Below are 12757 nucleotides of genomic sequence, written 5' to 3' on the forward strand. Positions count from 1 at the left end.
GTCATGTCAGGGACCCATGGAGGACAGATTGGTGGCAATCATCTACAGTGGTCCTCATTGTTCCATACTACCCATCTTGACCTTGTTATAAACCCAGGGATATTTAATCAGTTATATGAAAAGCCACCAAAGAAAGACACATCGGGGACTGCATTTAGCCCAGCTGTTAAGCCACTGGTTGGGACACCCACACCCACATGGGAGCGCCTGGGTGTGAATCCTAGCTCTTGTTCCATTTTCTGCTAGTATGCACCTTGGCAGGCAGCATGCATTCCCGGTTCCTGGCCTCAGCCTGAGGCCTAGGGTCCTTGCAAATATGTGGGGAGTGCCAGCAGATGGCAGCTCTATCTGTCAAATAAGTAAAGCTAAAAAAATAAAAAGGACATATACAACAGGTTGCAGGCAAAGATAGAGACTGAGAGTACAAAAAGCACATTAACAGAAAACATGGGGCCAGCACTGTGGTGAAGTGGGTTAAAGTCCTAGCTGGAAGCACTGGCATCCCATATGGGCACTGGTTCGAGTCCCAGCTGCTCTACTTCAAATCCAGCTCTCTGCTACAGCTTGGGAAAGCAGCAGAGGATGGCCCAAGTCCTTGGGCCCCTGAACCCACGTGGGAGACCTGGAAGAAGTCCTGGTCCCTGGCTTCAGATTGGTTCAGCTCCAGCTGTAGCAGCCATTTGGGAGAGTGAACCAGTGCATGGAAGACCTCTCTCTCTGCTCTACCTCTCTCTGTAACTCTGCCTTTCAAATAAATAAAATAAATCTTTTAAAAACAAAGAATAAATAAGAGAGGTAAAAACTGTCTGGATTCTAAACTTTAAGAGAGAGAGTTCCTTACATAGAGAAGATAAGGATTTACCTTAGATGTTCTGTACAACTGACTTAAGCTTCCCCTGTGCTATGTCTCCTGGGAGCCCAAGATGCTGGTCAAGATACAGGAAGGTGAGCACTTTGACCTTCAGCATGAGTATAACACTCCCAATACGGTTAGAATCAGTCCTTAGCCCATGGGCCTACACACTTCGTGGTTTTTTGCACAGTTCATGGAAACCCACTGTCCTAAGGGTCTTATTCTGAGCCCCAGAAACCACCCGCAACTGTATTAGGGCTGCTGCATCAGTTTCAGCAGAGGCTGAGCAAGGCCCTCTTACCTTTGAATGAAGAGCAGTGTATCTTTCTGTTGCATCCTTCAGCTTCTCCTTCACTAAGTGTCTGGTTGCTGATGGCTCTTTGCCTTCCTCAGAGTTATTTTCTGTGTCCAAGACTTTCTGTCCTGAGATAGTCACAAATCTCAAGTCACCTTTGTGAGAAATGACATCCTCTGAGAAGCTTCCCTGCCGCTTTAGCAGGGAGGGAAGGGCTTCAGGGCTGCTGCTTCCTTTATGCATGTTCTCCAGCTCTTTCTCAGAACGTTCCAGCCAGCTTTCAAATTCTTTATGATCCTGAAGAAACTTCTGCAGCTCATCCCGGAGGGTCTGCACTTGCTTCAGGTCTGCCTCTGATTGGGCCAGGGAAGTGGCATATTGTTCCTTAAGCTCTCCTAGCTTCTCTTGCAACATCTGCCGTTCTTTGGGTTCAAGATTATGGCCATGCTGGTCCAGGAAGGCCTGAGCTGACTGGGTGGCCAGAATGAAATTCTGCTGCTGGGACAGCAATTCTTGGTGACAGGCCTGGCAAATAATACCCCCAAACAAGGACAGTCAGTAGGGAAACCACATAATTTGATTATGCCTCCAACCAGAGGTACAGAAAGGTCTCTACTTCTACTTCAATAAGCCATTGTAGATAGACAATATATAGCTCATACAAGACAAGATAAATGAATACCACAAATACATCCTAAGTAATGTCATATAGGTAATTAATGATCAGAACTGACTAGAACCTCACTCTTTTTACTAAACCAACCCAAGTGTAAGAAAATGTACAAATGGCCAACTAACAGTGATCTACGTTAACGAAAGATAATAGCTAGATAAGTCATACATATGACAATATAAAAACTGCAAAAACTTAGCTATGACATATGTTACCCATATTTCCCTGTAGACTTGCCCCTATTAGAAAAGACCTTGGGGCTGGCGCTGTGGCTCAGTTGGCTAATCCTCTGCCTGTGGCGCCGGCACCCCGGGTTCTAGTCCCGGTCAGGGTGCCGGATTCTGTCCTGGTTGCTCCTCTTCCAGACCAGCTCTCTGCTGTGGCCCAGGAGTGCAGTGGAGGATGGCCCAAGTGCTTGAGCCCTGCACCTGCATGGGAGACCAGGAGGAAGCACCTGGCTCCTGGCTTCGGATCAGTGCAGTGTGCTGGCTGCAGTGGCCATAAGGGGGGTGAACCAAAGGAAAGGAAGACCTTTCTTTGTCTCTCTCTCTCTCTCACTAACTCTGCCTGTCAAAAAAAAAGATCTTGGAAAATTTATTAGCTAGAGAGTAAATTTGACATAATGAATTTTAAAAGTAATATTTACTTTTCTTGGTAGGTGCTATTTCTATATGCTTTTATTTATTTATTTATTTTTTGACAGCCAGAGTAGACAGTGAGAGAGACAGAGAGAAAGGTCTTCCTTTTCCATTTGTTCACTCCCCAATGGCTGCTGCGGCCGGCGCACTGTGCTGATCTGAAGCCAGGAGCCAGGTGCTTCTCTCCTGGTCTCCCATGCAGGTGCAGGGCCCAAGCACTTGGGCCATCCTCCACTGCACTCCCAGGCCACAGCAGAGATCTGGACTGGAAGAGGAGCAACCGGGACAGAATCTGGCACCCCGACCGGGACTAGAACCCGGGGTGCTGGTGCTGCAGGCGGAGGATTAGCCTATTGAGCTGCAGTGCCGGCCTATTTCTATATGCTTTTATGTGAACTTCTTTCCTATTCTAATAGAATGTAAGTTCTTTGAAAATAGTTGTGGGTATTCTTTTATTTTCAAACATGAGAGACAAGGGGAGCATAGTCAGTGTTCCTGACTATCTATCTTGCTTATGCAAGTGCCTAGACTTACAGCCTACTTTCCCTCAGAATATTGTTCATTTTCATCCTGTGTCTACAGCAACCTGACAGCCCGAGCTTCTCATATCATCACAGGAAAACTGGAGTAACAACTACATCTTGCTCAAATACAGAGAAGGGGTAGTACTACAGTTTTTTCTATATAGCACCATATTCCCCATTCTTATCCTCCTACCCATCCACTTATGGGGGAGGCAGTTTCAGCCTTGGGATGGAGCTGCTGCTTGGTCAGGGTGATGGGCCAGCTAGTGGTGCCAGGAGCCTCCCTTGACAAGAGAATCATTTCTGCTCTCTGCAATGGTAAGACTGCAAGGGATTTGGGGGACATACTACATACCGCTAGAGCTTCCAAGTCTAGAGGCAGTATGCAAGATAAGAAATCCTATCAATACAAAATAAAGTAATGGCCCACACAGGCCATTCTACAGTATTCCAGCTAATCTGAATTTTCTTTGCTACAAAAGTGATACTACTAAAATATTTGTAATCTATTTATCCCATTGATTGGTTTATTTACAATGCCTGACACATGGCAGATATTCAGTATTCACTGAATGAATGAACAAAGGAATAGAGATAAATGGCGAGTAAGAAATGGTTTCTGCTTTTAAGTCTAGCATCTAGAGAGGAATACAAAGAAATAAATACAGATGAAAAATGCCATAATTCAGGAAGATTATAAGAGGAACCACAGGGGAGAAATACATATGCTTAACTCGGGAGTAGAGAATAACAGCTTCCTAGGGGAAGTGCAATGTATAAACTGGATCTGAAGGATGAATAATAGTGAACCAAGAGCTGGGCCTTTCTCTTATTTTCTGCATTGGAGAGCCAAGAAAGTTCCAAGAGTCGGCAGAGGCCCAGAGGAGAGTAGGAGCATAGTACAGTGAACAGGATGAAAAGATCAATATAGCTGTAGTGTAAAGGAAAGCGTGACTAAAGTGTAAAGAAAGATGAGAAGTGAGGTGAAATAAATAGGAACAGATATGAGGGGGAATAGGGTATAGACAGTAAACCATGTTACAGTTTGGACTCAATCTTGAAGGTGATAGGTAGCAATTAAAAGGGCTATGTAAGAATATAGCACTTAAGAAAGGTCAATCAATAGTACAGGAAATGGATTGGATGGTAAAAATCAAGAGGCAAGGAGACTGGTAGAAGCTACTACAGGGCTGGCATTGTGGCGCAGTAGGATAAGCTGCTGCCTGCGATGTCGGCATCCTATATGGGAACCAATTCCCTGCTAATGCACCTGGGAAAGCAGCAAAGGATAGGTCAAGTGCTTGGACCCCTGCACCAGTTCCTGGCTCCTGACTTTAGACTGGCCCAGCTCCAGCCATTGCTGCCATTTGGGGAGTGAACCAGTGGATGAAAGATCTCTGTCTCCATCTCCCTCCCTCTGTAACTACCTTTCCTCCCAAGAAATTAATTAATTAAATAAATAAATAAATAAATAAATAAAAGAAACTATTACAATATGTAAGTGGGGGCCAGCACTGCAGTGAAAGCCACCACCTGCAGCGCCGGCATCCCATATAGGCACCAGTTCAAGTCCCAGCTGCTTCTTCCAACCCAGCTCCCTGCTAATGTGCCTGGGAAAGCTGTGGAAGATGGCCCAAGTCCTTGGGTCCTTGCACCCATGTGGGAGACCTGGATGAAGCTTATGGCTCCTGGCTTTGCCCTGGCCTATCCCTGGCTGTTGTGGCTGTTTGGAGAGTGAACTAGCAGATGGAAGATCTCTCTCTGCCTCTTCCTCTCCCTCTCTGTAACTCTTTCAAATAAATAAACAAAACTCTAAAAAAAAAAAGTAATATAACTAAAAACTGGTAGTGGTCTAAACTATACTAATGTCTTAATGGGGATGAGGAAATGTCAATGATTTTGAATGAGATACAAGAGTCATGGGATTTAATGAGTGGTTCAATATGCAAGTGTGAGGGAGAAAAAGGAATCCAGGACTGTGTCTCATTCAGGCAATTAAGTGGGAATACAGGAAGGAGAATGTGTTTGATTGGGACATGGGTATTACAGGAAATAGGATTCCATTTTCAGGTTGAGGTGCTTGTGCTTGTAAGTTGCAATGGGCAGATTCACATACTGGGTTGAAGCTCAAGGTAGGCATTAGGGCTTGAAAGAAGTATGTACATGGAATCAATCAGTGCAGATGGTAAAGGAAAAGAAGGATGATCAGGCAGGGTAGCGCTATGGAAATCAAGGGAGACAGTGTTTCAAAGGGAGTATTTTAGAACATTAAAAAAGATAGAAACTGTGATGTGCTCACTGGATATAGGGCTGGGAATGTTGGGGGAGCTGCCTAGGGCAGAAGAGATTCTTCTCGAATAGTGAGGACAAGCTACCATTCTCACCTTCATCTTTGCACACTGCCTGTCGAGGTTCTCTGGGGCATGGCTCACCACCATGTGGCCATCAGTGGTATCCAAGGTTCTTTTCTCTGGATCAGCCCCCGGGAGCTGCTCCATCCCTGGAAGGCTGGTCTGCAGTCGTCCACAGGACGATTCCACTGAAGTCACCCAATCCAGGAGCGCATCAATCTTATTCCTGTTCTCTGCAAGTTCCTTTGCTGCTTTACTCTGAAAGTGACAGGGGTAGTCTGATGAGAAGGCCTTAGATATTCAACTATATAAGAGGTTAAATAAAAGGGGGGCAGGATTTTATGCTAAAGAAAAAGAGAGGCTCTAAGACAGGCTATAAACAGGTTTTTTTGCACATATGAAAAAATAAACAGCTTCTAAAAATCTACTGAAAATAATTATTCAAAGCAATCTCTAGATTTTTGTCTCTTAACAATGAAAAGAGCAAGTTTCAGGATTTAAGAGACTTTAAGAAAACATTCAGTGTTGCTCTCCCAGCAAATCTTCACAGAATCCTTTCTCTTGAGAGCCAAGTTTACAAACTAAGTGTTCTATTTGACTGAGATTAAATGGGAGAAATCTGCCCTCTTATAAGAGAAGAGCTACCAGATAACTGAATGTGACCACGCTACCTCTTCCCCTACCACACCAGAGCATCACTGCCACGTTATGCACTCACGTCTTCTGAAATTCATCTTTTGAGGTCTGCACTGTGGTGCAGCAGTTAAGCACTGCCTGCAACGGCAACATCCTGTATGAGTGCCAGTTAGAGTGCCAGCAAAAGATGATATAAGTGCTTGGGTCCCTGCCACCCACATGGGAGACCCAGACAGAGCTCTAAGCTCTTGGCTTTGCCCTGGCCCAGTTCCAGCTATTCAGGGCATTTGGGGAGTGAACCAATCGATGTAAGATTCTCTCTCTCTGACACTCTTTCAAATAAATAAATAAATAAATAAATCTTTTAAAAAAGGAATTCATCTTTTGGTAACTTACTTCTCTTTCCCACGATCTCTACCTCACTCATTGGTGTCAGAGTCTAAGGCTGAAGGAGTGATGGGAATTAATCTAACAGTGCTGGGTGGAGTGCAGAACCATTTGAGACTGTTTGCTCTTTGGTTTATCTCAATGCAGAATTCTCATCAAAACTATAGAGGCAGTGTGGGGACAGCTTGTGGTCCACTAGGAATCCACAGATACTTTCCACTAGTACTTTTGTATCATCAGTCTATATTCATCTTAGAAACATACCATTCACTTTTTCCTTCCCAGGATAACACTGTTCCTAAGTTCTCATTGATCTTTGATTTATAAAGATCAGAGTACTGAGCATACAGATAGCAAGCATACAGTATGTACTGCCTACCAATTACTCCTGATCTGAAGTCCTCCTGGATATTTCTTGTAAAAATAAACACTCACATACTAGCTCCTGAAGAAGCCCTTTTTGTTGATTTGCTCTATAAGGCAGCTTCCCCTTCATTAACTTTTATTTGTAGAAGTACTAAAATTTTCTTTTGAGAAAATATCAAGCAGTCTGGTTACCTTCTCAGTTTCTTGCTGTAAAGCTGAGGTCACTGCTTCCTCCAGCTCCTTCTGGGCCACCCGTGTCTGTTCCTGGAGGGCCTCATATTGTTCCTTAGCTTGACTAAGTTTTTGCTGAAGAGCTGTCAACTCCTGGGGGCTCAGTTTGGTCTGGTTCTCTTCCAGAAAGCCTTCAATGTCTTTGACAACAGTGGAAAATGAGGTGGCATGATTTTGAATGTCATCCTGTAAATCCTAAACACATAAAAACAGGGATGGCAGAGTCTTTAACCTTAGTACTTGTAAGTCCTCTAAAGGTACAAAGACTAGATAACATATCTGCATGAAGTCCTTGACTAAAGTTTGCTTAAGTTTTAAGCCCAAACCAATGTGAAGAAATTTTAAAATATTTAATTTTGAAGCAAATATTTAGTATAGACAAAAAAGCTTGCCCATAATATGATGAACAGCAGAGATTTTCATTTTGCAGTGTTATCATCAAAGAGATCATCCTTTCTATAAAGAAAATTGACAACACAATTCTAGCAGAATTCAGGCCTGCTGGTTCGCTATACTCTCTTGGTGGTCACTCATTTTCCTTATTGCAGGCTACAAAGCCCAGTATGATAGGGGTCCTGTTGATTTCTCCAACTTCAGCCTTCACTAATCTTGCATTAACACCTACATATCTTTCATTTCTGTTTAAGTGACACTTCTTCAACACAGTAGACTAGACTGGGTCTCTCTGGAAAACATTCTTATATAACTTTCCCTTTACAAATATAGCAGTTAATAATCATTATATTCACTTTATGATATACTATGTAACATCTGTTTCACCCAACTGATTGTTTCACAAGGCAAGCCAATGCCTGTATACCACTTTTGCTGGTACTAAGCACTTGACTGACACATAGTCAGTCTTCATAAATGCTTGTTGAAGGAATGAAAAAACAAACCAACTCACACTGACCTTCAAGTCACTTTTATTCTTCTGCAAAGCAGAGAGATCCTGCTGGGTGCCTCTGTCCTGCTGGCCCTCCAGTGCTCTTTCTGCCTGTCCAATCCACCTGCAAAGATCCTCCAGTTTCTGGTGACAGGTATTTTGTTGTTTCTGCAGGGTCTAATTAAAATGCAAAGGGGATCAAGAGATGATTAGTAATTCTCATCTTACAAATACAAGATAACTCCCTGAAATTTAAAAAAGGAAGGTTAGATCTCAAAGACGGAAAGTTGGTGGGAGATGAGAACAGGAAAAGGCACAGAAATCATATTCACAAAGCTCCCCTTATTTGGGCCGTCTGTTGATATGGGTCCAGGGCTAGAATGACAATTAGGGGTAATTTTGGGAGAGAATGCTTTGAGTCCAAGTTTTGGTTTGGAACCTCATTTGCTGTTATTATCTTTGGAAATGGAAAATGGAGAGCCAAATAATTGAGAATGGTGATGATAATAAATTAGTGGTTCTAATTCCTCCAAAAGAACCAGAGGAACCACTGCATACTAAGTCAAAGCAGAACTGGAGTAGGAGAAAAACCAAGAACTTGAATAATTCATAAGCTAATTGAGCTTTTTAATAATTGAGCTGACTTTATAAATCAAATGTCTCCCAAATGCAGAAACCTATTAAGTAGAATGATTATATGCCGGCCATGAGGGCCTTGATTTGGCTATTTGCAGAAGGAAACTGCCAAGAATAGCAACTGGCTCAGTCCTTTAGGTGTCTACACTGACACTAAAGGGAAAAGGCAAGGCCCAAGAGGAGAGCGGGAATATGTTTCTCTGCCTGATCCTTTCTGCAGATCTCATCTCAGCTGCATGACACTGAAGCACCTGACCGAGCAATTGAGCATGATGTGTTCTCCTGACCATCCTTCTTAAACCATTTTCCACCAGATGCTACTTCCTGATAGTGCTTTAGTCACCTGCACTTACAAACAGGTGCCCAAATTGGCCCTCTCTCCCCTCTTTAGGACAAACAGAAGGGCTCTGGAAGAAAACTCCTAAGAGCTCTTCAGCTGTAAAACAGGATCTTCATGGGTTAGGATGGGTGCAGACTGAATCTGAAAAAAGCAAAGCAAACAAGTTAACACAGAGACACACACATGCATTCAGGGCAAATACAGAGAGAAGCAGAGCATTTCTCACAATAACAAGGTTAATAAACATTGTGGAATTAATTATGTGCTCAGAGGGAATGCTCACATGCAGTTCTATCAGTGGCTGCAGCTCAGGGGCATACACTGTATCTGGGTTGGGTCTGAAGATGGCTTAGACCTATGCTACTTCATTAATGACAGCAGATTATACCACTCTAGATAAATACCTAAGAGAGGGCATGACAAATGTTTGGATTTGGAAGGTAACCTAAGTGTTTTCTTAGTATTTTATTTCAATTTCAATATAATCAAAAGAATTAAGCACCAGTGGGGAACATATGGCACTGACTAACTGGATTTGCTTTAAGTATGACTCAAAAGCTCAATTCTACTTTGTACAATATTTAATAAAGGAGCACCTGAAACAATTTTCATGATAAGACAATTCTAATATCATCTTACTGTATTACAACTTATCAAACACCAGAAATGGCATAGAGATCATTCTAGGTATTCTAAGCTTATGATGTCACTATTAATGAAATTAGGTTGAGATTTACAGGAAAAGTGTTGTATGGGAAGTTGGTATGAAGCAGATTTTCTCTTAAACATTTATTTATTTACTTGAGAGGCAGAGTTACAGACAGAGAGAGGGATAGACAGAGTTCTTCCATCTGCTGGTTCACTCTCCAAATGGCTGCAGTGGCTGGAGGTGGGTCAATCCGAAGCCAGGAGCCAGGAGCATCTTCCAGGTCTCCCATATGGCCACAGGGGCCCAAGCATTTGGGCAATCTTCTACTGCTTCCCCAGGCCATCAGCAGGGAGCTAGATTGGAAGTGGAACAGCCAGGACCTGAACCAGCACCCATATGGGATAGCATGGCTGTAGTTTGATGTTCAACCTACTACGCCACAGCACCAGCCCCAAAGTAGATTTTTTTTTTTAATGAAGCACCCCTGCTTCTGTACACTTTGCTACAATTGAGTAAGTAATGGGCACTATAAAGAAAAGTATCAGAAAATAGTAAGAATTTAAGAGGTGCTAGAAAATAACTGATTCTGAAAACAAATTTTGTCAGTTGTTTGAAAAACCCCAGAATAAAAACTGATTTCAGAACCATTCTTCTCAAGAGCTCAGATGTTAGATGCTCTTAATAGTCCTCAAAAGACTACTGAGGGGAGTGGGAGTTTGGCACAGCAGTTAAGACACCACCCATTTCAGAATGCCTGGGTTTGAGCCCTGCCCCTGCTTCTAGCTTCTCGATAGCGTGCACCCTGGGAGGCAGCAGGCGATGACTCAAGCAGTTGGGTCCCTACCACCCATGAGGACCGAGTTCCTGGCTCTTGGTTCAGTCTGCCCTAGCCCAGGCTGTTGCAGGCATTTGAGGAATAAGCCAGGGGATGTCTCTCTCCCTTCCAAATAAATAAAATTAGAAGGGGGAAAAAAGGCGGGGGAATACTGAGAGAGAAAGAGCTAGGTATACAATTGTCATCTGAAAGTCAGAGACAATGAAGGTAGTCTCGCTAGAAAGAAAACCCTTCCACATGCAATCACATATAAACACACACGTTCTTTCACACTCACACAGAGAACCAAAAACACGGCAAGAAAAACAGCCAAAACAGCTGCCTCCTGGCCTAGAGCCATACTGGCCTAAATGACATGAACTTTCAAAACTGGTAAACCCAGGCTCCTGGAATACATGGAATCTGGCCAGAAAATCCAAAGACAGAGGACATCCCAAAAAATAAACTGAGCCCAGCTGCTGGCTCAGTCTGACCTTAACCTGGGCTTCCTGCTCCACTTGTTGAAGGCGGCCCTGCAAGGCGTCCACCTGAGCTGCAGTCTGCTCCACAAGGTCCTGGAAGGACTTCTGCACTTCATTCAGAAGCCTCAGTGTCTGTCGACTCTGCTGAGGGGACAAGTCTTGGGCATGCTTGGAGACAAAAAACTGAATGTCAAAAGCAAGAGCATCCAGTTGGGATTTCCTTTCAGCCATGGGTTGTTTCAAGTCCTAAGATAAGCAGGGAAAGGAAAAAGAGAAGAGATGAAATCTCTGTTTCTATATTCTCATTTTTTAAATTGGCACTGATAGGGCCAAACTAGCCTGCAAGTCTAACTTTTGGTCTCTCCAAACTCCTCATAAATGACAATTACATTTCCTTTATTGGACCTTGATTTCCAAATGCAGTAAACTTTCAATTATTTATATTAACAGAATTACACTATGACTAATTCCAAAATTATCTACGATTTAAAAAAATTTTCTGGAAAGTATAATATGAATTTCTGGTCTAAGATGTATCTGTATAATTGTATTTTCTTAGGTTCAAGTATCTACTTGTATTTGTCCACCAGTGAGTTGCTGGTAGGCCAGTCCTGAGAAAACACATTATTTAGTTGTTAATGCTGCTCATATTTTTTTTAAAGATTTATTTTTATTTGTTTGAAAGAGAGAGAGTTAGAGTTAGAGTTAGAGTTAGAGTTAGAGAGAGAGAGAGAGAGGTCTTCTAGCCACTGGTTCACTCCCCAAATGACCTTCGATGGCCAGAACTGAGTTGATCTGAAGCCAGGAGTCAGGAGCTTCTGCTGGGTCTCCCATGCGGGTGCAGGGGCCCGAGCATTTGGGCCATCTTCCACTGCCTTTCCAGGTCATAGCAGAGAGCTGGATCAGAAGTGGAGCAGCTGGCACTCGAACCGGCAGCCATATAGGATGCTGGCGCTTCAGGCTGTTGTTTTAACCTGCTGTGCCACAGCGCTGGCCCCGCTCATACATTTTTGATCTGTTAAACATCATGTACACTTCTTGTATATTAGCTATATTGCTCTCTTAAAGTAGTAATATGGTCAAACATTAAAGTCATTTGTCTTCAGATCACCAAAAACACAAAATTTTCACATACACATTTAGTGGTCATTAACTATATTATACTGTCTGTATAAAATAAAATTAGTTAGGATATCCAGATCTCTATCACTCTAAAACTGGGAAGAGTTCTGGGAAATTATTCACAAAACAGTGCTTCCTTCACTTATGACATATGAGTTTGGGAAACTAAAAGGAAAGAAGGAAACAAGACTGTCTTGCTTTTCCCAGAAGAGAACTCATGTTAAGATATGAGGGAAGGGCACCAATGCATGAGTTGCTCTATGTTTTCATATTTCAAATTGTGTCACAGAAATTGCTTTCATACTTGTTTCTTTATATTTTAGGGAACAAATAAAGTCTGCAATTCTCTCTCCCAATGATATAGTTGGATAAGGGATATGAAAGAAGGAGGCAGGCTGCCGGTGCTGTAGTGTAGTAAGCTAAGCCTTCATCTGCGGCATCAACATCCCCTATGGGCAATGTTCAAGTTCAGGCTACTCCTCTTCCAATCCAGCTCTCTGCTTATGGCCTGTGAAAGCAGTAGGTGGTCCAAGTGCTTGGGCCCCTGCAACCAAGTGGGAGACTCCTGACTCCTGGCTTCTGGCTTTGGATTGGCCCAGCTCTGGCCATTGCAGCCATCTGGGGAGTGAACCAGTGATGGAAAACCTTTCTCTGTCTCTCCTTCCCTCTATCTCTAACTACCTTTCAAATAAAAAATAAAAATCTTTTTTTTTAAAAAAGGAGGAAGGTCAATTCTTGAAAGATAAAGAAAGATGAGTTTGCATGTAAGGTTGATGATCATGTGCAAATCTTTATGCCTGCTTCTCTTAAGATTAGGGAAAGGGGGGGGCTGGCGCCGTGGTGCAGTAGGTTAATTCTCCGCCTGTGGCGAGGG

The 12757-nt window shown here is 43.0% G+C and overlaps 1 protein-coding gene across 42 annotated transcripts in view; it reads right to left on the reverse strand.

Moving 5' to 3' along the window:
• The window catches only part of MACF1 (microtubule actin crosslinking factor 1), a 407864-nt gene that overhangs the window by 120796 nt on the left and 274311 nt on the right, over nt 1-12757 (reverse strand). For 29 of the 42 annotated variants that reach the window (XM_051857911.3, XM_070078713.1, XM_089300949.1 and 26 more), the window contains 5 exons: nt 10774-11007; nt 7868-8017; nt 6916-7149; nt 5368-5592; nt 1155-1673 (listed from right to left, as the gene is read on the reverse strand). In XM_051857911.3, coding sequence (XP_051713871.2) covers nt 1155-1673; nt 5368-5592; nt 6916-7149; nt 7868-8017; nt 10774-11007 — 1362 coding nt within the window. The remainder of the gene's footprint in view (nt 1-1154; nt 1674-5367; nt 5593-6915; nt 7150-7867; nt 8018-10773; nt 11008-12757) is intronic. The other 13 variants (XM_089300957.1, XM_089300953.1, XM_089300955.1 and 10 more) reach the window with 2 other exon arrangements.

Source organism: Oryctolagus cuniculus, chromosome 7 (assembly GCF_051225735.1).
Source record: "Oryctolagus cuniculus isolate XC-2025 breed Fujian yellow rabbit chromosome 7, ASM5122573v1, whole genome shotgun sequence".
In the NCBI taxonomy this organism is placed as follows: domain Eukaryota; kingdom Metazoa; phylum Chordata; class Mammalia; order Lagomorpha; family Leporidae; genus Oryctolagus; species Oryctolagus cuniculus.